Consider the following 26742-nt stretch of genomic DNA (forward strand, 5'->3'; position numbering starts at 1 on the left):
CGCCAGCATATGAAGAATCTTCCAAGCCGGTAGCAGAAACAACTGTCGTCTTGTTACAATTTTCCAACCTTTTTGTACGCGCGCAAGCGTACTTAAAAGTAGACTTCAGTTTAAATCCTCTTAATACTTTTACTTTGTAAATAATAAACGGTACTCTTTACCTAGCACGGCGACCATCGCATGCACTAAAAAACGGGTGCGATGCGATGCCCGCGATGGCCGCGATTTCCTATAGGGACCAATGTTAAAAGTCATATTGGACGCGATTTTAGTGTTCAATGCCTCAATGCCCGCGATTTTTCCATAGGAAACAATTTTAAATGGGCCACAGAGCCCTAATAGTCCTCCTGAAGTCTGAAATGGCCCCCACAATTTTTTACGGCACCCCACGATCAACGTCAACCCGAAGCGTGGCGAGCGCAGCGGTACGCGTCCACCGACCTTTTCATACCCCCACTATCCACGTCGGCGTGGAGTTGAGAATAGAATAGTGTGGCGAGCGCAGCGAGCCACCGAGCCCGAAGCGTGGCGAGCGGACGCGGATACCTTCACAGGTAAACGCGTCCCCTCGCGGGCTTCACAGGTGTCCGCGTCGCCACGGACACCTGTGAAGCCCGCGAGGGGACGCGTATAACTGTGAAGGTATCCGCGTCCCCTCGCGGGGCTCGCTGCGCTCGCCACGCTTCGGGCTCGGTGGCTCGCTGCGCTCGCCACACTATTCTATTCTCAACTCCACGCCGACGTGGATAGTGGGGGTATGAAAAGGTCGGAGGACGCGTACCGCCGCCCCTCGCAGGCTCGCTGCGCTCGCCGCGCTTCGGGTTCACGTTGATCGTGGGGTGGCGTTAAAAATTGTGGGGGCCATTTAAGACTTCAGGGGGACTATTAGGGCTCTGTGGCCCATTTAACATTGTTTCCTATGTAAAAATCGCGGGCATTGAGGCATTTAACACTAAAATCGCGTCCAATCTGACTTTTAACATTGATCCCTATGGGAAAATCGCGGGCATCGCGTCGCACCCGTTTTTTTATGTACCCGCGATGCCCGCGATTTTTTACCCCCGACGCCCGCGATTCTAATCGCGGGCGCCGTTCTAGGTAGAGTACCTAATAAACTATAGATCTGTGACATTATTTGTTTTGATAGCTACTCATTGTACCAGATTTTGGGGTGTATTTACTAAGCAACGGTCTTTCATAACCCACGGTGTTTGCCTGCCGTATTTAAAAAGGCAATAATAGTGCAACATCAGATTTTCTAAGGTAAAATCTGAAAAGAAATTGAGAAAAGCATTAATTAGTAAATATACCCATCAGATTGTAAAGACCCCATACACTTATGCAATTTTGGACGATTTCACTGGATACCGACTGATTGGGCCAAGAAATTGAGTAAAATCGCATTCATTTGACATTCCGGAGTCGAAGGTTGGAACCGCCTGCATGTCCAACCTCCAATTTGGACCCTCTGCCAGTGGTGGGGAATGGGGTCACGTGATACATCACATGCAAAAGGACCGCATGTGATCCTCCCGTCCAGGGTTGACCTGGGTGGCTCAAGGGCGATCAAATGGCCATACACTGCTGTGACTTCTTGCACGAGTGTATGGCCACCTTAAGTATACAAATGCAGATTTGTAGGTGTCTATATCAGTGGTCTCTGCAATCGCACAGATAACGAGTGCCACACATTTACCTGACAAAATTAGCACATTGCACATTTCCGGGGCTGATAATAAAGTAGGGATGTGCTGCGCTATGGTGTTTACACCACTCTCTTTTCAGACTTCTCCAGCTCACATTACTTTGTTTACTACTGTAAACCGTCTAAACAAAATATTACCTTGCAAGCTTATGTTGTCATTTTATATTTAAAGCTGAACGAAAAACAAAGTCTGGCACTGTGGAGTCCTAGAGGGGGTGAAACAGGCAGTCTTCTGTGTCAGCACATGCCTTTCGTGTTCTAAAACACTGCACAAACATTGGATTAAAAGGCATTTCCCTGAAGACCGTTCAACTTATTTGAAGAAAATGTTACCAAAGGTAAATCATGCGCCCACAGAGGTGTTCTGACAAGGCCCTCCTCACACAAGGGAACGGTCAGTTCCCAAAGGGGATAGTAAACCTAAGATAAAGGAATGGAGCGCTAACAATTCTAATTGGATCAATTGGGTATAATAACAATGTATTTATTTATAAAAACATACAATTAACAAATTTACAAATCGATTGCCCCCAAATTTACACCACCTTGGGGGGAAATGGAGGATCCAAGCGGAACTCCATTACTTAAGTATTAGTTATTCTCTATATGTCCAATTTCTTATTGAATTTGAAGTGCACATTCGGTACTTGTGTATTATCTGGGCGCCCAAGATTTCCATCGTACGACATAGTTTTGGTCGCATCTCATCGCATGCGATCCGATTGCATGCGATGTGACCAAATTGGACCCGATTTTTAATTGTACAGGCACCCTGATGGGTGATTACTATGTTAAATGCACTCCCATTGTTAACGCCAACCCCCCCTATCAACGCCCACCCGAAGCGTGGCGAGCGCAGCGGTACGCGTCCTCTAACCTTTTCATACCCCCACTATCCACGTCGGCGTGGAGTTGATTTAGATAGTGTGGCGAGCCCAAAGCGTGGCGAGCGGACGCGGATTACATGTGAAGTAATCCGCGTCCCCTCGCTGCGCTCGCCACACTATCTAAAATCAACTCCCGGCCAACGTGGATAGTGGGGGTATGAAAAGGTTGGAGGACGCGTACCGCCGCCCCTCACGGGCTCACTGCGCTCGCCACGCTTCGGGTGGACGTTGATAGTAGGGGTGGCATTAACAATAGGGGTGCATTTAACATAGTAATCACCCATCAGGGTGCCTGTACAATTTAATATCGCATCGCATGCCATTTGTAATGGCATGCGATGCGATATTTTATCGCACAGTGCGGGTCTGTGCGCCCGGAAATCGGGTCCCATTGCATCCCATCGCATACCTTAATTAGTGCGATGCGATGGGCGCCCAGATAATACACAAGTACCGCACATTCTTATGCTACTTATTATTTATGTAGATTTTAATTTGTTAATTGTATGTTGTATGAATAATTACATTGTTATTATTCCCAATTGATCCAATTTTAATTTTTTAGCACTAGACTCTTTTATCTTCTAGTGCTCCTTATTTATAAAGAGACTTGAGCTGGGACCACACTGGACAATATGTGTACTCAGCCCATCCCATGGGCAATGGAACCCTGTATTGGCAAATGCATACACACTTGCTGATGCAGGGGGACGACAGAGCAATGTGGGATGCCATTGTACATTTTACAGCACTGGAGATGTCTTCTGTCTGCCCTGGAGCAGGGCCGGCCAGAAGACATTGTTAACGACTGTGGGAACGTGCATATTGGGCATACCTACTGGCTGATGTGAACAATAGGTTGGTCCAATCCGCCAGATTGGATTAAATATCGCCTAGTATTTATTATTATTATTATTATTATTATTATCATTTTATTTAAAAGACGCCACAAGTGTTTCGCAGCGCCGTACAAAGAAACAATACAGGGAGACAAAACTTGGCATAACATTGAATAAATAACAAAAATAGAGTACAAATAAAGAGCGCCACAGTTCAATACACATTACAGCTTAAATATAAGTAGTGAGGGTAGTGAGTAGAATCAACATACAACTGGTGGCTTGAGGCCAATGATGGAGATGAGTATGCAGACGAAGATGTTCACTGAGTGTTTGAGTATAGGAGAGCTGTGAGTGAAATGTGAAGAGAAGTGGGCTTTGACAACAGGAGGGAAGAGGGCCCTGCTCGGAGGAGCTTACAATCTAGTAGTACAGGGTTGGCTAAACTAGTCCTTGAAATAGAACAGTTCATGTTTTCTAGATTGGGCACAGGAGCAGTCATTATTGACTGTCACATTTTAAAATATCTGCAGTACTCCTTCCTAGCTGATACATTCATATAGATAGTGGCAGGTCCTCAATTAGTTTAATAATACCATTCAGATGTATGTGAGGAGGGGTAATACTGAGTAAGTAACAATCCATGGTTTCCCCCAGCTCACTGAATGGTATTAGTAACCAGTCTAGAACACTACATGATAATAGAACTCAGAGATATTGGTTACATATACTTGTGCAAATTTATGTGTATGCCCCCAAGCCATCGTCAAGGCTTCTCTGTATATTGGGGGTCCCTAGCGCTATCTCTAGGTGCTGGGTGCAGCACCCCAAAAAACCAGCATAAGCTAGAAAGCCCAGAGCAGCAAACCAGTGAAAATACTATAGGATTAATAAATATTAGTGAGAGGAAGCCGATGCTATATATAGAAAGTGGAAGAGAAAAAAAAAAAATAATGAAATGTAATTAAAATATTAAAGAAATAGTGTTAGTGATGGCCATACACTCCTGCGATACATCGTTAGGAGCAGGCTGGCTAGATCACAATTTATCATACACAATGAGTTTTAAATAGCAAAGACTCATTGATAATTGGGCTCCTTTTTTTCAAGGGTGAAAAAGCTTTAACAGTTGCCTTTACAACGATCTGGTTAGAGATAATTAGAGATTATATTAATTTTGTGCTGTCATTATTTACCCTCCGAAGTGACATTCATAATTTGGGTGTTGTGTAGACCAGGCAAATTTTACTGGATGTACTGGAAATTATTTCACTGGAAGTAGAGATAGTGGTCACCAACGGGGGTATGGTATGGCGGTCGGACAAGGGGGATCCCGATGTCGGAATCCCGACTGCCGGTGCTCCGACAGAGGGGGGAGCGCAAAGACGCCCCTTGTGGGCTCGCCGCGCTGCGGACTCGGTGGCTCGCTTTGCTCGCCACAGGTTCTATTTTCCCTCTATGGGGGTCGCGGACCCCCACAATGAAGAATAGCCCCTGTGAGTTGGGATCCCCCTTGTCGGAGCACTGGCAGTCGGGATTCCGACCGTTGGGATTCCCCCTGTCGGGCAGTCATCCAGCACCCCACCAACGGTAGTATCTGCTGTTTTGATTTACTGATGGTCGCTAGGCATTCTTCTTTTGAGTGTCGGAGGGCCTTGGTCTAAGCTACAACAAGTAATCATAATTGTACCCTCGTTCCAAGAACTTTGCCAAAAGAATATCCATCTGGGCAATTGCTTTTGTATCACTGCTCACTATTAGTCATATGCAGAGATATTGTGAAAAGGGAAGACCCTTCTTCAACGCCAAAGGAAAAAAGTTTTGTGGTCAGTCTTTTTAAAGAACATGTCCATCTGTAATTGGTCTTGTACACGGATGATTTTCACATCAAGGTAATTAATGCTGGAATAATAACACTCAAAAGTGAAGTGTATGGTTTCATCCTTCAAATTAATCTCTCTCCTTTGTTCTTGAAACTCCTCTTTAGAGCCAGCCCATATTACGAAGATATCATCAATATATCTAGTGAATAGTATCAGGCAATTAGACAAGGAGGTGTCGTTCAAAAACAGAGCTTGTTCTATGGCGAACATGTAAGCATTAGTAAAATGGCGGGCCATGTTAGACCCCAAGGCACACCCCATTTGTTGTACATAATACTCCATCATTGAACGTGAAATTATTTTTCTTCAGTAAATCTTCTATAAAACAACTGGAGGAAACCCATGCAAGCACGGGGAGAATATACAAACTCCACACAGTTAAGGCCATGGTGGGAATCCTACCCATGACCTATATAAGGCTTTATATAATTATTATTATAATAGTTATTCCAGTTTCACAATTGTGGTTTTCAATTTAAAGGAAGTTGGACAGTTTAAGGAACCTTCTACATGCAGGTCCTGTTATCGCTAATCTAGCCTCATTACTTTGGTTATGTGATATTGTTGTCTGCTAACGTAATCAAAAATGTACATGTTGCAGTTTAGAACTGTGCAAAGTCACAGAGAAATCAGATTGGAATTATTAGACAGGACCTATTCAATACTAGCCATTTTCAGTCCAGGACTCGCCGCTGTAGATTCGGCTCTTTGAAATTCTGCAAATTAGCACCAGGTTCCACGGAAAAACGCGTAGATTCCCCAAAGTTGGAGGAAAAAAGAACATTGAATAGATCAAATGTGAATTTGATCTATTCTACGCAAAAAATGGCAGATATTTTTGAGGATTGGAAATATCTCCCATGATTGAATAGCCTCTGATGTGAGAAGGATGGTGTTATCACAGATACAGCAGAAATATTACATCGTAAATCTGGTCTCATTATGAAATTAAGAAGTTTATTTATTACCGATTGTGTTTATGCCGAAGTGACAGTTTTTATGACCTAAAGCTTAATAATGTGCGTTCAGCTTGGATCACTTTTCTGTTCTGTCCCGCTCCTTTACTGGCACCCCTCTTTTTTATAATTGTTTTTTCCTACATCTGAATTCCGGTGTGTGTGCTCTATATGATAGCTGTGGAGCATTTTGTCCTACACTTATTATATGATAAACACTAATCGTCTTGGGCACAGTTTCTGCCAATCCGTACCAGCCCTGATGGTGGTTGTTTTATTTTTGTTTGTTTTTGTTATATCGGAGTACAGTGCTAGGTTTGTTCTATTTGTGTGTATTTTAGTCTCTCTGAGAAGCTGCCAAGAATAAAATTGATAGATTTTGATAAAATGTGACTAAAATTGTAGTTGAACGTGCGGTATCTAGCCCTTTCCCACTATTTGTGGTGTTCCAGTCATGGTGGTCCGGGTGTGGTATTTTCTGTCTGGGCGGAGGAAATCCCGTAGACTGCAGCCGCTGCTCTCCCCTGAGACGTCTGTCTGTTCTCCGCTGTCTGACTGACATCTAGTCTGCCGGGAAAGTATCACTTTACTTACAAATGTGGCCTTAAGGTGTACACGACGGTATGTTTACATTGGTAGTTGTAGTTTGTAGGTCCCCTGGTATTTTTGTTTTTGGTGTGCTCACATTAATGTTGGTTTTATTTGCATTATGCGGTATTATGTTTGATCCAGACTATTTTCAGTGTATATTTATTATGCAGGGGCTCATGTGGGGAAGACAGACCACATCGAAGGGCCTGTCACACAATACAGCCTCTGAAGTTCTTAGGGTAATTAATGTCTACAGTAAATATACTCATCTGGCCTTCTATCTTGCAGACATAGTGGAATTGTACTAGAAAATCCCACAGATTATATATTTAAGTTCTGTATGACAGAATACAGAACAATGCTCTGGCCTGGCCCCCACCATATGAAAGTAAAAGAGAATCATTTCTGTAACTTAATAATGCTGCTGGCATATTATTATGGCCACACACAATGCATTACTGTCACTATAAGACGTCAGGGCAGGGCTACGTGTGAGCTCCGGGAGGCTGCGTGCACATATCGGGTGTCCTGCCAGCACAAATGAACTCAAATAGTAAGATTGTAAATTTGTGAATTTTAATTGTTCGTGCATTGTACCAGGTGTGCCAGCTCTGTGGTTGCTGTGTATCATTTGCTCGACAGTCAAAAGGTCGACTACTATTGGTCGACAGTCAAAATGACGATACATGAAAATTTCATCACGCATTAGGTAGACATGGTGAAAAGGTTGACACAAGCAAAATGTCGACAACTTAGACTCTGTTCACCTAATGACCGCATATCTCAATAGATTGGGTATGAAATCCCAGCAGTTGGGATTCCGATGTGCAGAATCCCGACACATCCCAGTAGGTGTTTTCTCTATAAGGCTTGGGCCACACACAGCAGCCAAGTGGGTCCTGCAAGGAGAAAGGCTGGGTCACATACAGTGGTGTGGTCTGGTCCTGCAGAAGAGGATCCAGCCACTGCTGACTGGATTTCAGGGAAAATGCAGTGCGGCACTGAAATGTATGTTCTATTTGTGAAATTGAGACGTCCTACTGCAACATGCTGCCGTAGGACCTGGTGACTGCGGCCCACCGCTAATGTGTTGGCAGCCATATAGCCTGTGAATGAGTCCCACTGCATCACTATGTGTGGCCTCAGCCGAGCTTATCATTCCCACTTCCACAGCCTAACCCTCCCTCTAGTGCAGTGATTTTCAACCTTTTTACCTTGCGGCACACTAAATAAGATTTTAAAATTGCCAAGGCACACCATGTGATCCCCACAGGGCAAAACACAATGGCCTCCACAGGAAAAAAACAAACCTATTGCCCCCATATAAAAAACAATCACACTGGTCCCACAGGTAACACAAATAAAATACAATGGTCCTATACATGAAAAGAAGAGACCAGTAAATAACACTTGAACTGTTGGTGGCTGTAAACTGGTTTGGGCATCTCTAGATCTGGGGGCACACTTGACAACAGCTCAAGGCACACTAGTGTGCCACGGCACAGTGGTTGAAAAACCCTCCCTCTAGTGCCTAACACCAGCCTCATCTCCAGTACTTACCTCCTGAATGTATCAGGATTCTGGCCACCAGGATCTCGCTGTGGGTCTTCTGACTGTCATCCCATTTGAACAGCACCAGTATATCACAGCCATTTACCCTATCCGTGCATTGTATTTCTCAGCCATATTGGGGAGGGATTATTGTGAGCGTCCCAGCCAATTTATAAAGAAGACTCCTATGCTCAAAGTATAGCTTTATCCACATGTAAAACACACAACATTCCTCCTTAGCTTTATAAATAAAGCATAGAATCTGGGTACTGAGAACGCTAGCAGATATACAAATGTCCAACCATGCTTGCCTACATTTTCTGTGTCTCTGGGAGAATCCTGGAGAGCAGACGCTGCTGGCGGCTTCAGGTGTTGGGCCGACTTACACGCCATTAGAACTCGACCACAACCCGAGAAAACTTTCACAATTTGTGTATCCAGGGCAGTACTACATGTTGTGATTTGCGTCCCGATGCGGGCGTGCGTTGTGGGCTGCAATAGCATGGATCACCTTGCATTGCATTGCCTGTGCATGCGTAGTGCATGCAATGCGATGCAATTTGATGAAACCTAAGTACAAAAAGTATGTGCAGCACATACTTTTTGTACTGTGCGATGAGGTGCGCGGGAGCGCACACCTCAAAGCACACATCGGCTTAGCAGCGTGTATGGGCAGCATTAGCCCTTCCCTCACCACCTTCTGCTGCAATTTCAATGCCTTTCTCCCTATCCTGCTCTTCCGTGATCCTGGAGGCTTCCTGAAAAATTGTGAGACTCCTGCAATTTCTGAGAGAGTAGGCAAATATGTGTTAACCCTTTGAGTGCCAACTTTGCTGTGAGCGACCCTCAAAATATCTGCAAAAAAATGGCAGCATCGCTCACAGCAACTGTTCTTTTAGTATAAATAACTACAAACACAGCCAAGTCAATTCATTGAAGTTTGGATAAAAATGGCACCCAAAAAAGAACAGTCACTGTGAACGGGATACAGCCGGTTGGTCGACCTAAAGACAGTCATTAGGTCAACACCGTTGGGTCGACATACTGGATGGTCTACATGGAACAAGGTTGACAGGTGTCTATGTTGACCTGGGACAAGGTCGACAGGTGACATGGGGGTTTTCACAGTTTTTTTGAGCCGGCATGTGCCGTCAGGCGGTATGTCATGTCATACCATCCACTAGGCCAGCGGTGACCAACCCGCGGCTCGCAAGCCGCATGCGGCTCTTCACGGCCTCATGTGTGGCTCGGCGGCTACCTCCCTGTCATGGGCGGCTCCCTCCCTGTTATGTGCGGCTCTGCACTCTGTTACTGCTGTCGGGGTCTATATACTCGTCTGGGTGCCTGCTTACATGCACCCATAAACAGGTGCACCAATATATATTGCTGTATAAAGCGTCACTCTATGACTTATTTCAAACGTGATGTTTATTTGGTCAACACTGTTTCGCGCCTCAGCCCATGTGTCCTAATGTCATTCTAAGACACTACCCATTTAAAAATGGGGCGTGGCCTTCTTGGAGCAAGGCCACGCCCATTTTTGAATGGTTGCGGCTCTGTCTTAACAGAATTTTTTTTTGGGCTCTTCGTCTCATATGGGTTGTCCACCCCTGCACTAGGGTGTGGTGGAAGAATAAAATAGTGTGCCGGGCACAGTGAGCCATGCGAGGGGACGCGGTGCACTTAAAACTGTGTCCATGTCGACATTTGGGTTAAAAAAAAAAAAAAACTGTGAAAACCCCCATGTCAACCTTTTGGCTGTCGACCTAACCCATTTGGACCTAATGCTTGTTTCGACCTGGTCCCATGTCGACCGTCCAGTATGTTGACCTAATGATTGGCGACCATCTTTTGGTCAACCCAATGATCCCATTCCCTGTGAACGGCGTTGGCGTTTTGAGCGGATATTTTGAGGATCTCTCACAGCAATGTTGGCACTCAAAGGGTTTAAGAAAAAGGTCTGCTTGCCAATTTTAACACCTATTTTGACAAATTACCTTGGCACTCAAAGAGTTAAACAGCTGAATGTGGCTGTATTTTATCAGAGAATAATCATAGCTTCCACACTGCTGCTATCAAAGTGCTACCGTCTCAATAATAGCACTTATTATGAATGTTGACACACGCTGACTACTTTATAGTATAGAATCTGTCACAAATAGTTTATTACTTCCTTACATTTCAGACATTTCTTCTCTATCCCTTCGGGTATACCATGGCCTCTCATAACGTGCAGTCTGCCAGCATTCAGTTTATATCTGAGTATCTTGTACCAGAGTCCGGCAAATTAATTTTCGTGCAAGAAATGTCAAAACTAGTTGAGGCATCTGAGCGCTTGTCTTCTGTGGTTCTGCTGGTTGTGTGTTGTAAGCCTTTATACCCAGCATATTGGTGCAGGAGGTTGCTAATGACAGCCTGTTATTCCAGTCGTGGCTGCTGCAGTCACTAGGCGAAACACAATCTGAAAGTAACATGTCTGCCATCCCACCTGGGTTCTGTATTGATAATTTCATGTCTGGTATGAAAAGTGGTCAGACAGGTAAGAGAGAGTGACTCTAAATAGCAGCATAATGTTACTAATTATTCCTTAGTATTGTTACCAGTCATACCACCTTACATGCTTACAGGTAAAGTCCACTTTGGTATATTTATTGTTTGTATTATGTTTTTTTAGGCTGTGGTGATGGTGGTGTTTTTAGGCTTTATATGTGCACAGTAGAACCTGTACTATTTTACTGATTTAGTTACAGTTTCTTATATAGTGCAGCAATGCCGTTGCGCTTTACAATTGGAAACAGTGATAAAACAAACTGGGTAGTAACAAACCAACATAGGTAGGAGGGCCCTGCTCACAGGCTTACAATCTATAAAGAAATAGGGGTACTCTTTACCTAGAACGGCGCCCACGATTGAAATCGTGGTCATCGCGGGTAAAAATCGCGGTAATCGCGGGCATCGCGGGTAAAATTGGATGGTCGCGATGCCCGCGATGACCGCGATTTTCCCATAGGGAACAATGTTAAAAAAGGCTGATTGACCGCGATTTCACTGTTAAATGGCTCAATTGACCCGATTTGGCCATATTAACCCTGAATTAGGCCCAATTAACCCTTAAATGTCCCCAACAATTTTTAACGCCACCCCACGATCCACGCGAACCCGAAGCGTGGCGAGCGCAGCGAGCCCGCGAGGGGCGGCGGTACGCGTCCTCCGACCTTTTCATGCCCTACTATCCACGTCGGCGTGGTGTGGGAATATAATAGTGTGGCGAGCGCAGCGAGCCACCGAGCCCGAAGCGTGGCGAGCGGACGCGGATACCTTCACAGGTAGACGCGTCCCCTCGCGGGCTTCACAGGTGTCCGGGTCGCCACGGACACCTGTGAAGCCCGCGAGGGGACGCGTATAACTGTGAAGGTATCCGCGTCCCCTCGCGGGGCTCGCTGCGCTCGCCACGCTTCGGGCTCGGTGGCTCGCTGCGCTCGCCACACTATTATATTCCCACACCACGCCGACGTGGATAGTAGGGCATGAAAAGGTCGGAGGACGCGTACCGCCGCCCCTCGCGGGCTCGCTGCGCTCGCCACGCTTCGGGTTCGCGTGGATCGTGGGGTGGCGTTAAAAATTGTTGGGGACATTTAAGGGTTAATGGGCTCTGTGGCCCATTTAACATTGATTCCTATGGCAAAATCGGGTTGATTGAGCCATTTAACACTAAAATCGGGTCCATCGCGACTTTTAACATTGTTCCCTATGGGAAATCGTGAGCATCGCGTCGCGGGCATCGCGGGTACGTTTATGGCCGGCCGCGACGCGACCGACGCGATTTTTCAGGTTTAACATGGTTTTCAATGGGAAAATCGCGGGCATCGCGTCGGTCGCGTCGCGGGCAGGCATAAATGTACCCGCGATGCCCGCGACGGGCGCCGTTCTAGGTAAAGAGTACCGAAATAGGATGTTTAACCCTCCCCTCCCCCTCCAGGCTGTTAATGTATAAGGAGCCTGGAATGGGACGCCCCATCTCCCTGACACAACTCCATCCTGCCCCCATGTGTCATGCAGAAAAAGTGTGCAGAGACTGATGGCAAAACCATTTTCTACCCTACTACAGAAAAGATACCTTCTATTGATGGATTTTGCCGCAATCGATGGTAAAAACACTGATGGGCTTCCCTAATGGGAAGAGACTGTGCCGGGGGCAGTATGGATGGTGTAATGGTTAGTATTACAGTCTCACAGCACTGAGGTCATGGGTTCGATTCCCACCATGGCCCTAACTGTGCAGAGTTTGTATATTCTCCCCGTACTCGCATGGGTTTCCTCCGGGTACTCCGGTTTCCTCCCACAATCCAAAAATATACTGGTAGGCTAATTGGCTCCCAACAAATTAACCCTAGAATGTCTGTGTGCGCGTGTTTATGTGGTAGGGAATATAGATTGTAAGCTCCACTGGGGCAGGGACAGATGTGAATGTTCAAATATTCTCTGCAAATCGCTACGGATATGTGTGCACTATATAAGAAACTGTTAATATTAAATAATGCCTTGAAGAGAGGGAAGAATTAAACTACTAATCAATCCGTTCCTGTAACATGGCAGTTAGGAGCTGATTGGCTGGTACTCTATCTATTTAAACTTTATCATTCTACAGCTCCCCCAAAATCTGTTCATAATGAACTTATTCAGTAGTTCAGGTATTCCTGAACACTGTAACAGCAGCGTCATCTGTCTTAGATGCACATAGGCAGGGCTGAGACAAGGCAGTATCTTGGCTCTGCTTTGGCCACCCCCACCCCCACTGAGATGCACATACAGCATCCAGGGCATTCGGCTAGTCCCTCGCCTCCCACATTTGCAGCCCTGCACATAGAAATCATAAAAGTACAGTGATACTTACAGAAACTATCTATTTACTACTCTGTGGGATCCTAAATTTACATTTTTGCCCATTATACCCAATTTGTACAATGAAAATGTAAAGAATAACTTGTATGATTCCTTTATATAGCTGTGTGTTGGCACGTAATAATGATAGTTGTCATAATGTTTTATTGAGCAAATATGGAAAAAGCTTTTAAGCAGTGCCACCTAGTGGACGTAAAATATATCAATCATGGTAGAAGTTCTTTGGTAAAACAATACAGAATCATTTTGTTCCATACTAATATTGTATTTGTGTGTGTTTTATTTGCTGTTTATTATCCATATTTTTAGCCACATACTGAAACATACACTTTTTATGGCGTTGCCTGCTTGCTCTACAGCTGGATGACTTTTAAGTATTTTTCATAATGCAACTTTTGAAAATGGCCACAAGATGGCGATATTAAACACCCAAATAAACTGTTCATTATATTTTCAAACTATACAGCAAGTCCAAAAATTTTTTTGAATGCTGAAACATATACTGTTAAATCAGTACGATATATTTGCATTCAGATTTTCAAAATTCCTGTAGGGGAAGGGGTACACTAATTGGGGGTCGACATTGACACCAAATAAAAGTGGAAAACTCATATTGTCCTTTTGTCCACCTACTGTGTTCTGTCGACCTAATGACTGTTGACTTGGACATTGTCTGTGATCTATATCAATGGTGCTGGTGGAAACGCAGATAGCGTTCTTTCATGTTTTTAGTGATATAAAACTACCGAGCCAGTGTAGAAGTTGCCCACGGCAACCAATCAGATTGAGGTAATATCTATAAAGTGCATTATTTAAAATTATACATAGCAGCTGATTGGTTGCCATGGGCCACTTCTCCACTGGCTCACTTCTCCACTCAATTCACTGCTTCATACATCTCCCCTCATAGTGCTCAGGTTACAGATGCATCATCTCTTGTGACCAAGGCCCATCACATGCTTTTCTATAAGTATGATCCCTATCCATTTACCTGCTGGTCATGGCCCGTAGTGCAGGGAACTGTCAGTGTACATAGCCCAACTAGGCTCTAGTTCTAGGACAAACCTTTAATGACTTTATAAAACACTCCATCTATAATCAGTAATATCATCTTTTTTTTTATTATTATAAAGAAAAAGTTTTTATATTTGTTAATAATAGAGGATCTGGTTAGTCTCAGTACAGTGAATACCCCTTTCACACCGCACAAATAACCCGGGTCCGACCAGGAACTCGGGTGCGACGTGAAAGCTCCAATTGGAAAAACCCCAGGTCCATCAGCCTGGGATTCCAACCCGGGGTAAAAAAAAAGGGTTCCCCCAGGTTGCTGGACAGTGTAAATGAGTAACCAGGTTCGAGCAACCCAGGTCCTGTTTACACTATAAAGAGGAGGCAGCGTCCGCCTCAAGCGCCCACCGAGGGCCAATATGTATCCAGCTTCACAAAGTGATAAAATGGAGAGTGATAAACAGCCAGCCAATCCGCTCCTACCTGCCATGTCACAGGCTGTGTTTGATAAACTATCCAGCTAATCAGCTCCTATTATTTATTTTTCAAACACAGTCTGTAACATGGCAGGTAGGAGCTGATTGGCTGGCTGTTTATCACTCTCCATTTTATCACTTTGTGAAGCTTGATACCTCCGGCCCCAAGTGTGCTGGGTCCAGCTGCCAGTGCACTACAAGTAAATCTGGTCTAGCAGCTGCTGAGACTTGCAGCCTAGAATACAGTAGAAGTACCCTGCAGGTGGTCCTGTGTCCATGGTAGATGTGTATATTGTATGAGTCCCATTGGTTCCCATGACTTGCTGTTTATTTATATGGTGGTTACTTTGATGATCTTGAAGGATCCTGAGTAGTCTGTCAAAGCTGGGAGCTGGGAAAAGCCTTTAACATTCCACAGACATTCCGGAAGTGTTCAGTGAGCGTCCTGCAAACCTGGTGGTATCTCAGGTGTTATTCTGGTGCCACACCTGTGTAGCAGCAGTGTGTGTGTGTGTGAGATAAGCACCAGTTATCTGCTGTTCTTATCAGTAGAGCATATGGGACACACCAGCTGTTTCCAGATGGGAGATCCTCAAATAACCTTTGTATGTTCAATGTGATAGGAAAAGCAGTGCTGGTGACTGCCAACCGGAAATGGGATTATGGGTATTAGGTCGGCATGCTTTGTGTTGACAACTGAAGGTCGACACCTGACATTGCATGGTGTTTCATGCCTTACCATCCTCTACGGCATGGTGGGAAAATAAAATAGGGCCTGAAGCATGGTGAGCGTGGCGGTACATTTAGACAGTGTCCATGTCGACATCGGGACAAAAAAAGTGGAAAACACATGTCGACCGTTTGAATGTCGACCTTCACATTGTCAACCTAATGCTTCTGTCGACCTTCTGAACCTGACGATCTTACCCATGTCGACTTATTTCAGGTGTCGATCTAAGGCCTGTCAACCTTCAGTGATCGACACAATGCATGTCGACCCAATGGCCCATTCCAGATAAACGAATTGTGCCCAATTGGATTATCTGGTATAGTCTAGAAAATAATAGCTGGAATTTGATCAGTTGCATTTGGGCAGTACCCCTTAGGGTGCGTACACACTGGGCAAGATGTACTAAGCCTTGAAAAGAGAGTGGTAAATCTCCAACCAATCAGCTCCTACCTGTCATTTTTTTTCAAGCCCAGCCTATGACATGGCAGTTGGTGGTTGTTGATCACTCTCCATGTTGTTGATCACTCTCCATGTTATCACACAGTACATCTGGTCCAGTGACTATACAATTTTCACCCTTGTGCTGCCTATGTTCCTGAAGAAACTATATAGTGCTTACACACTGGTCGATACAGGTAAAGATTTCGTTCAGGGGTCACATCCAGGAGCAGGCTGTCCCTGACGATATACTCCAAATTGTACAGATGATCGTGGGGTCGTTAATGACCCGCAGGAGAGGGCATCGTTAACCGCATTGGGCGGTATTCAATGAGCCTGATTCGCCAGGTTTTTATGGCGAATTTGTGCTGTTTGGCGAATTTCTGACTAAAACGGTGAATCACCCTATTCAATGACCACATGGCGAATACATTTCAAGGTTTTTTTCACCATGATTCACCGAGTAGCAATCGCTATCTTTTTATGGTGAAGTGGAATGTGAACTTTTAAAATAAAGTGTTTTGTTTTTTACATTTGGTGTAAAAAAATCAGGAATTTTATTCTGAGGAGGGGCATGCTATTTTTATTCATGTGCTGTAAGCACATGAATATATATTTAATTTAAAAAATTTTTTTTTTTTTATTTTTTTTTTTACACAGCATCCAGCAGGGGGCGCCGGAGCCGAGCCGCTCATTACATATTCATATATTCACTGCACCCGATCGTTACGATCATGTGTAGTGAATATACGCTCCCCTGCTGGCACCCCCGGGGGGCAGCCTGTGCTGCCTGGCACCCGGGGAGCCCACCTACCCCCCACAAAGTTCTGGGGCAGGCAGAGAGACTACCATCTCTCTGCCTGGCACCGTCCTCAGGCTCCCTGCGGCAATCGCCGCAGGAGCTCATATTCGCCAGTCAGGGGCAGCGAGCCCCTGACACGTTGAATACCGGAGCCCGCCGGCTCCGGAACGTGGCGAATGTGCAGCGAATCCTAAAAATGATTCGCTGCACCTCGCAGGTATTCTCATTGAATACCGCCCATTGTGTGTACAAACTAGACGAAATGCATGATCATATAGTTAACATCATTATAATGCAGATCGTTAAAAAAAAGTTGTATGGGGTTGTACGGACCTCTAGAGTGCAATATCTTTTCTGCCCATTATGACCAAAGTTGACCTTTTTAACCTGGTCACTGGGAAAATCATTGATTGGAAACTGGGGTCTACGAACTATTGTGTAAATAGTATATAAGCAATCTATTAGGCTTGCCAGACAGCGTTTCTAAAGTCAGTTTATATTATACAATTATATACAAGTATATACAATTTCGGATTGGCAACACTGCAAAATTAGACTAGGCCTTATTTGTTTCCTCATCACTCGCTCATGAGAAATGGTCAATTTCTAGAGTATTGTAAATATTCACTGGGCCGGTGGCAGAATAATTGGTGTACATAATAATAATATATATGTATCAGGTGCGGTGCACTCGCTGTGTGTTGTGCACTATCATGTCATGATAGATGGGTCAGCATGCCAAGTGGAAAATTAGTGGCACAAATTGTTACTGCTACAGTATGTCACACTAGTTGGTCACCCGAGGGGGCAGATGTACTAAGCCTTATAGTGGGTACACACGGTGCGATTTTGCTTGTGACTCGTAAGAATCTGGATCGCATCAAATGGTAAGCAAAATACATTTGATTCGATTATATAGTACAGATCCGTAGTATATAGGGGAGTATTCAATGCAATGGCGAGCGCATGGCAGCGAATCCTGTTTTTGATTCGCAGTGCGCTTGCCATGATTTTTCTCTCCCCTTCAATTCGCCGCCAGCCCTGACTATTCAATGCGTCAGGGGCTCGCTGCCCCTGACGGCGAATAGTGGCAAGAGTGACGAATCCCCCTGTGCAGATGCTCCATGCCTGTCTGGAGTCTGCAGGGGGATGGGAGGGACTGGTGTCGCGGCGGGGGAGCGCGCTGATGCAGGCGGGAGCCTCCGCACAGCCTGGGGACAGGTCCAGCAGCAGCAGAGCCTCCGGCTCAAGCAGTCCCAGCGCTGACATCACCGTGCTGTGGCTGCCGGAGTCAGAGGTCTGCTACTGCTGGGGCCGTCCCTGTCAGCTTGTCCCCCGCATATCTCTCCCCCCTCCCGTCCCCTCACCTCCCTCCCCTCACCTCACCCCCAGCAGAAGGGCTTGCAGGGTGCTGCTGGGGTCGGAGCCGCTGCACTCACTGGTCCCGATCATCGGGATCAGTGTGCAGTGAATATATGAATATTAATGAGCGGCTCCGGCTCCCGGCCCCCTGCTGGCGAATGTGTAAAAAAAAAACTATTGTTTAAAAAAATATATATATATATATTAAAAATATATTAATGTGCTGCATGTATATGAATAAAAATAGCATGCCCCTTCATAGGAAAAATATTCTGATTTTTTAACACCAAAAAAAAAATTTAACACGCTTTAATTTAAAAGATCACATTACAGTTCACCTAAAAAAGATGACGAATGCTAAACGGAGAATGATGGCGAAAATCAATGGAGAAAGCAGTTCTCCATTTGAGCATTGAATACACTGTCGGCGAATTCCACTAAAAACCCCATTGAAAATCACAGGCGAATTGTTGAGAATAATTTACGGCGAATCGGCAGACATTCGCTGTTCATTTGTGGCGAATTGCCTCCATTGAATAGGGAGAATTGTTTTTTCTAACAGAAAATTCGCCGTAAACCCAGCGACTTGCCAGATTCACTGAAAAAAACCGGCGAATCTGAGGCATTGAATACTGGCCATAGTCTTGCCTTGACTATTTGATTTATACTTTACGGCACCTGTAATTTTTCAAACACAGCCTGTAACAGGGCAGATAGAAGGTGATTGGCTGGTACTTAATCTCTCTCTGATTTATCACTCTCCAAGGCTTAGTTTCTCCAGGTGTGCAGCACAACATTAGTAACACATATTGGGTTGGATCGTGTGTGAGGATCTCTCTCGCTCTAGGTACATTCTGCTGAATAACAGAAGCTGATTGGTTGCTTTGGACAACTAGTGGGCAAATGTACTAAGCCTTGGAGAGTAAGTGGAGAGCAAATCAGCTTCTAACTAGTTTTTCAAACTCTGGGGCAAATGTATGAAGAGTCGATAAGGGGGAGAAAGGGGTATCCGCGCACGCTATGTGCACTGATAGCACCTCTCCCACATGTATGAATGAGCCGGTGAGCGTTATTGACAGGTGTACCCCTGTCCATATCGGCTCTGCTATCTAAATGATAACAGGCCAATATGCGGGGCGAATGTATGAATGTTCAGCAGAGCTGACTCTTCCTCCCACCGCTGCTATCGGCTTCGCCAGCTGCAGGGTGGAGTAGCCCTATCTCAACAGCAGGGACAACGCTGTCCCTGCTACTGACTGTGGGCTGCGCTGGAGATCTTGCGTGAGTAGCGAGATCCCGCGCATGCCCAATCCAGCTGGCCGTGGGGAAGGAGACAGCGTGTCATTGTAAACTGATGCACTGTCCCCAGGAGGGGGAGTTTGCGCTTCCCAGATGTTAATACATCTTGTCAATGTCCCTTCCTGCTTCGTCTCGTTAATGAGGTGAAACAGGAAGTATTATAGCGGTGCGCTATGTGCCGCTGTAATACATCTGCCCCATTGCCTGTAACATGGCAATTAGGAGATGGTTGGTACTTTGGGCTAGATGTATGAAGCAGTGATAAGGGAGGATAAGTGAGCCGGAGGAGAAGTGGTACATGGCAACCAGTCAGAACTGAAGTAACATCTATAATTTGCATAATATAATATTATACAGAGCAGCTGATTGGTTGCCATGGGCCACTGCTCCACTGGATAACTTTTCCCTGATCACTGCTCCATACATCTACCCCTTTATTTAAAGGTCCATAGACACGGGGCGATTATGCCCAGCATGTATAGACAGCGATGACAGGCGCCGTCAGCGGGGAGAGGACGGCTTTGCATAGCACAGCGCTATGCAAAGCCATCATCAGAGCCGCTCATCTGCTGGTATCACCAGCAGATTAACGGCATTCCCGGCGATGATGCGGGAGGTCGCAGCAGCGCTCACCACTCATCGCTGGGGCATACACGCTGGGCGGCTTTGAGCTGAAAGCCTCTTAAACATGCTATTTTGAGCGGCTTTCAGCTCAAAGTCGCCCAGTGTGTATGGGCCTTATCTCCACTTTATTAATCTAAAAGGCTAATGGACAATTTTGACTAAGCAATTTTCACTAAATGTACAAGAGATTCTGGCTAGATGCACTGGAGATTTTGACTAATAGATTTTGGGGGGTATTCAATGTCAGGGGCACGGCTGTCGAGCTAGCGCGACAGCCGTGCCCCTGTCCCGTTCTCGGTGAGCTCGCCTGGAGCTCGGCAGTCGGATTCAATGTCCCGGCCGCCGAGCGGCGAGAAGGGGGCGTGGCCGCGAGTTGCGGCCAGGAAGTGACGAGCTGCAGCCGGCAGCTCGTCACTTCCCGGCTGTTCTCGGCAGAACGAGCCCGACAGCTAGAGATGTCGGGCTCGTTCTGACAGGAAAACCTGTTCAATGCTGTCGGGGAAGACAGCATTGAATAGGGCCCGTCGAGCATCTCCCCCACGGGAGATGCTCGACGGCGATTGAATCTCCCCCTTTGCCTTAGTAATGATAGTCTATGATCTAGTAAAAATTGCCTCAGTCAATCTATGCTAAGTGATCTATGCTAGACCATATTAACTAAACAGGAGAAAAACTGGGTGATTTTGGCTAACCACCTAAGAGAGTTTGACTATCTAGTCAAAATCTCCTGCCAAAGTCAGTGTGTGTACACCCCTTTAGAACATCTAACCCTTCTTTCTGATTTAAGGGGAGATTCTCTCAACTAAAAATATGGTAAAAACCCCGTTATCTGAGTTTTTACTGCCTTTTGGGATGCTCTAAACATCCCCCGCTGGGTTACCGCGACGGGGGACATTGCGCTTCTACAGCGACCCACTGCTGCCCCGCACCGGCCCCCCCTCACCTGTGTCCGGGCAGCATAGAGCTGTGCTGCCCGGACCTGTGACCACCTCCTCCCTGCACTGTGATCCTCTCCTGGGTGCAGGGAGGTGGAGGAGAGCCAGTCCCCCGCCGCAGCAGCACCGGGTAAGGGAGGGAGCCGGGACCCGCTGACTCACCGCAAAGGACAGCTCTTAATGCAAGAGCTTTCCTTTGCCATAATCATTGTGTATGTTATAGCATATGCAATAATTATGTAGGTGATGGGCGGAAAAGGGCGGCGGAGCTGGGCTGCGGATGTTAGAACTTCCCGCCCAATGTGTGCAAGGCATTTTGTGTTTTGGTAAATTGATCTTTTCCACCCAGATAGCAGTCGCTCACACACCATTAATCCAGCAAATTCCAAATACACAGCAATGCTATTTTAATGGGGTTGGCATCATAATACATCATTTTGGGAGACATATAACACTGTTCTCACTGGTGCAGCCAGAGGCAGAGCAGTACATATCAAGATCATGCAAAGACACTTCTGTCTACAACATGGATACAATAGCCATCGGGACACGTACGGTCTTCACTCCACTCTCTCTGCTAAACTCTGAGCGTTAGAAAATAATTTAACAGTATACAAGGATTCTGAACATGGTTATACATCAGTAGGTGTATTCTCTCCTTTAACAATGGAAGAGAAAAAAGGTGAATCAGTTTGACTGGGATGCACTCCTGTTCCACAGTAATAAAATATAATTTTTACCTATAAAAGGTGTATACTTTATTTGTTGACGTATTTGATTATAATCAAATACGTCAACAAATAAAGTATACACCTTTTATAGGTAAAAATTATATTTTATTACTGTGGAACAGGAGTGCATCCCAGTCAAACTGATTCACCTTTTTTCTCTTCCATTGTTATTGCTCATTTTTGAATCAGGGGATCAGCACCCTAAATTGCCAGGAAAGATATTTATAAAAATTTCCAGCGAATATAAGCACAATTATTCCACGATACCATACATTGCTTCAAAAGCACCTTATGGTGCGGGTCTCTCCACTTCTTCTCTTCTCGTATTCTCTCCTTTGCCATTTTAGGTACTGTTCACCCTTCTCTGGCAGGTCAGGGGTTGGAAAAACCCCAAAAAAGAAAACATTGTACTGAATCTTCCGTGCCTATAGCTGATTAAATTCTTCATGTAATAATAACATTAAAAAAATATATTTCTGTTTATTAATACCAATAATGGAAGAAGTAATGCCTTTTTTATGTACTTTTGTTGGGTAGAGGGTTTATATGTTTCTGACATATATACATTGCTCTTGTTTTTTTTTTAAAAGACACTTTTTTAGGTAAATGAGTTATCGTACAAACAAGCTTATTTTTTTTTGCATTTTAATGGTTTATTCAAATTGCTTCACTTGATTTTCTTGAAATGTGGGAAGTTTGAGGTAGTACAGTTGGGTAGACCAGACAAATAAGTGTGAATGTATCTGTGGTCAAGCAGGATATCTACACTATGGGTAGCTATTTTTTAATAACGGGACGATTTTTTTTTTTTTATGAGAGCGCTATGGTGCCGTTGTCTGAGCAGGGCACATCCTATACCAAATGAAAGGTCTTGGTCCATAGATTTCCCGAAAAATATTGTCAATGTAATCTGTTGCTTGGTTTTGGAGTTATGGGGCAAAAGGATCGCCTGCCATTTACAATCACCATTGTTCTCTGGAAAATGAAAGTGACAGTTGGTGAACTTTCCCTATGCACTTGCTGGGTGACCTGGGACTTGTGGTATGGAAACTGGAACAGTTATTTGAAGCCACCCACTAAGCAAGGATTTTTTCACTCCTAAGGGGGTGAAAAGGGGTAAACTGTTGAAACCAGGAAACTGTAGCAAACAGCAGCTAATCAGATGTAAGCTTTCAGTAGGTGGACTCCATGAAACTTGGAGTTGATAGGCTGTATAGGATTACTCTTTGTTTTATAAGCCCCATTTGCTCTAAGTAGCACCTGTTGTGTGATGGTTTTTTTTTGTAACGGGTGTATGAAGGCACACAATTCTAAGATATAATGCCAAGGAGAGGGCAACACAGGCAAAAAGATAACTCCTTATCAAATAACATGAGGATATAGTGGGAGCCAAGTTCTGGCTCAGGTCTCTTGTTAGTTTGAAACACGGATTTAAAATATGAACAAAGATATTGGCTTACATGTAAACAGGTCCAAATGACATGATTTTAGCTGTTTTCATCATTTTTATTTTTTAATCACTCTTGATTGATTTGTATTGATTTAACCCCCCCCCCCACACACACACACAATTTAAATCCACAGCAAAAAACTTTGCGGTTTTGCCAAAGCCAAAATACAATGATGAATTAAAACCAAGACCAAGCCACGAGGACCCGCGCACATCTCTAATGTCATTACAGTAATCTTTTTACATTTGATATCTGTCTTGCGAGAATTCACTAATGTGGGCCATACAGCTAACTGGCCATTTCCCAATTCTGTTCACGTAAATCAGTCATTTTCAGGGGGATCGCCAAAATCCTGCACCTTCAAAATTCCTTCCTCGCCAGTTGGGATAATTTTTGGGTCAGAATTGTACCTTTCCAATATGGTGTGAACCATGAATTTCCTCTATTAATTGAGGGAGTCAGTCGGAAAAGAGGCATATGCCTTTTTCAGCTATAGAATACCAGGGATTTGTATTTTGCTGCTGGTGAGAAATAAGCGCATATTGGTGGGGATGGTAGTTAGTAATGTAGACACTAGATGGCAGCAAAAATTCAAAATCCATGTTGATGTGGTAACGGCCTCTCTTTGACTGGGGCCCTCAATAGCAGATTATGGGACCCATTGACAGTAGATAGAATATTTAACAGCTTCAACTGTATTTTTATAATTTGCAAAAGATGGGTTGTGTATAGTTTTATTTGGTAGACAGCTCTGTAACTATCTTTGCTGTACTGCTATTCCGTCTTATACATGCCTATATTTTAAATGGTGTGAGATAGAAGTCGTATATGTTGCATCCTTTACAGTATTACATGTCTTTGTGCTTTCATGTACAATTAGCAACCAGAGTTATAACAGTCAGGAATGTCTAATAGGGCTCGACAACGGAGATGGGTTCTGACAACTGGGATGGGAAATGAAGGTCGATTTGTGTGTCTGTCTGTACAGGTGAAACACAGATGTAACAGACGGTGATGAGATAACCTTGTATTCCACATCTGCTCTCCAGTTGTGAAACTACACATCCCAGAATGCTTTGTCACCGTTTTAACATACCCTGATATCAAAACTGTGGCAATGTATGCGGGCCTTGGAGTTTCACCACAGCTGGAGAGCCACAAGTTGACCAGGCCTGTTGTTCCAACCATTCCCATCCCTGGACCTTACAGTTCACAACCATGCCCCTGTCCTTCATTATTTCTTGCTATGTAAAATGTCAGTAACCTCCTATACTATTACTTGTACAAGAGCTACAAAGATCGGTCTCGAACTTGTTACCTGTTGAATATTTTTTTTTCCATTTAGTAGTCAAACTATAGAAAGCTTGTTGCATATATTAGAAAAAGGAATTCACTTCACACTGTGTTAATGAGATATTACAATATAATACTTTTCTATAGTATCAAAGTGCTTTGTAGTTACTTCTTTAGAACAGTTCTCAAGGTGTAACGTCTTCATCTATCTTTGCCTATAAAACTTTGCAAAGTTAGTGGAATTGATGAGTTAATTTCAATCAAGGCGCCTCCTGACCGATAAGTGGATGGGTCTTTGGGCTGTGGATTAAGTATACACACAGGCTTTGAGTCATTTGTAAGGTTGACCCACAGCTGACCACCGCCACTCAAGGTACAGTTCAAGCTTATCCATCTTAAGCATTACGTACTTCCAACCCCAGGCACCACACCACTTAAGTAGGTTACTTAGCACAAATATCAAACATGTCAGTAAATACCAGTCTCCATAACTAATTATGATTAAACAGATACAGATAATCACATGACATGCAGTAGGATATTTGCCGCGTGGTCATGCCTAAAACAATAGCAGCCGCCATTTAATCCTTGAGAGAGTACAAAGTCTGATGGGGGAACAGCTTCACCGCTCTACCACCCTTAGCTGCATTTTTAAGTCATCACCTGCTGGACTACCGTGTGTTCATGTGCACAGCCCTGGTTTCCACAGTGCAGTTTTTTAAGCAGCCTCTGTAACTTGCTGTGAAAGTTTTTGTTAATGTGTCTGTGTAATAGAGGTATGACGAAGCTGCTCGAAAAGGCCAAGAAGCTAGACAAGCCCTCGATGAAATGAAATGTCCTCATGAAGTTGCGGTCGGTGGACTTGACATGAATATCCGTAAAAGTATTTACCATCAGGGTAGCGTAGTAAGGCGTCCACAAAATAAACTGTGTGCAAACAGTCGCAATTAAAAGGCGGTGCACTGACGGGTCCAGCCTCCCGGTGTCCTGGTCCAGAGGCGTGGCTTCTCTCCGCATCTGCAGGATGAGAATCAAAGCGTATAACACAGCAAGAACTGGCACCACGTATCCAATCAGCACCATGATGGCGTCAGCTGCCTCCCTGTTCTGCATCTTGGAGCACTCAATGATTTTGGTGGAGACGTGATTGCAGATGTAGAAGAGGAGAGACGAGAAGCTGGTCAGCACCGCACCTCCCCAGATGAAGCCACACACATGCTTTGTGTTGTAGACACTTGACATGTAAGTTCTTGGTAGGGCGCATTCTATGTAATAGTCCAGACTAAGCAATGTTGTGGAATACATAATGACCAATGACGAAACGTTAAACAGAATGAGCAAAGTAATGTAAACTTCCTTGCCAAAGCTCCATAGTGACCACTTGGTGTACTCTGGTCCTAGAAGGTACACGGGAGCCACAGCATTAATGATCAGCCCAGCGATTGCAATGTTCACAAAGTAGACATCTGGCATCGTCATAGTCGACTTGTTATAGAGATTAACCAGCACAAGCTGTACATTGTAGCAGAGGCCAGTCGGAAAGCAAATGATGAGGTAGAAGATGGAGAAGACGAAGAGTACAAGGTGGAAGTCATGGCACAGACGCTGGTCTTGGCTGTTGTTAGTATAATTAAAATCTTCGCAACTCCACATAGTGATACCAGTCGACGGCTGTTTAGCTGGTCACCAGCTGGGCTGTGTGGGAGAAAGAAAGGAAAGTCGGTTAATGGTCATTTATGTGTGTGAGGGTAATCTGACATCTCATCGTGTGTGATGTGCGAACAAGGTTCTACCCAGCGCTGAACTCGTCTCACCCCATTAGTCTCTTCCTGTGTTTTCCGTAAGGCTGGCCGTTTTAATTGTGCAAATTTGTCTGCTGGCGAATATGATTCATCGTTAGTGGTCATTAGTGATAATTACACAGGAAAACAGTTCGATAAACACTCTAAAGGGTAATATTCTTCCGCTGAGTTTTTTTGTAAGCTCATTTATTTTAAAGGGAACTTATCCAATTAGCAGCAGAGCAGTCATTAAAAAACTAAATACGAAAACAAAAGTGAAGGGGATCATACTAAAACTTTTTATTTTTTGGAAAACTATGTTGTTAATGTATGTATTTATATAAACAACCTTTTTTTTTTTTTACCCCTGAATCCTCTTAGAAATGTAATGTATAGGATCCACATGCCTTTTATAATAGAGGGGTAGATATATAAGGCTGTTATAAGGGAGAAGTGCCTGGTACTTTATCACCTCCTAACTGTCCCTTTTTAAACCCA

At 44.6% G+C, this 26742-nt stretch overlaps 2 protein-coding genes across 6 annotated transcripts in view; one reads left to right on the forward strand and one right to left on the reverse strand.

Moving 5' to 3' along the window:
* The window catches only part of CHLSN (cholesin), a 236532-nt gene that overhangs the window by 109914 nt on the left and 99876 nt on the right, over positions 1 to 26742 (forward strand). The gene's annotated exons all lie outside the window — the stretch shown is intronic.
* Positions 22292 to 26742, reverse strand: part of GPR146 (G protein-coupled receptor 146) — a 43490-nt gene continuing 39039 nt past the window's right edge. For all 5 annotated transcript variants that reach the window (XM_083153113.1, XM_083153116.1, XM_083153115.1 and 2 more), the window contains exon 2: positions 22292 to 26158. In XM_083153113.1, coding sequence (XP_083009239.1) covers positions 25115 to 26116 — 1002 coding nt within the window. In that variant the 5' untranslated portion in view covers positions 26117 to 26158 and the 3' untranslated portion in view covers positions 22292 to 25114. The remainder of the gene's footprint in view (positions 26159 to 26742) is intronic.

Source organism: Crinia signifera, chromosome 7 (genome assembly GCF_055691185.1).
Source record: "Crinia signifera chromosome 7, ASM5569118v1, whole genome shotgun sequence".
NCBI lineage: Eukaryota > Metazoa > Chordata > Amphibia > Anura > Myobatrachidae > Crinia > Crinia signifera.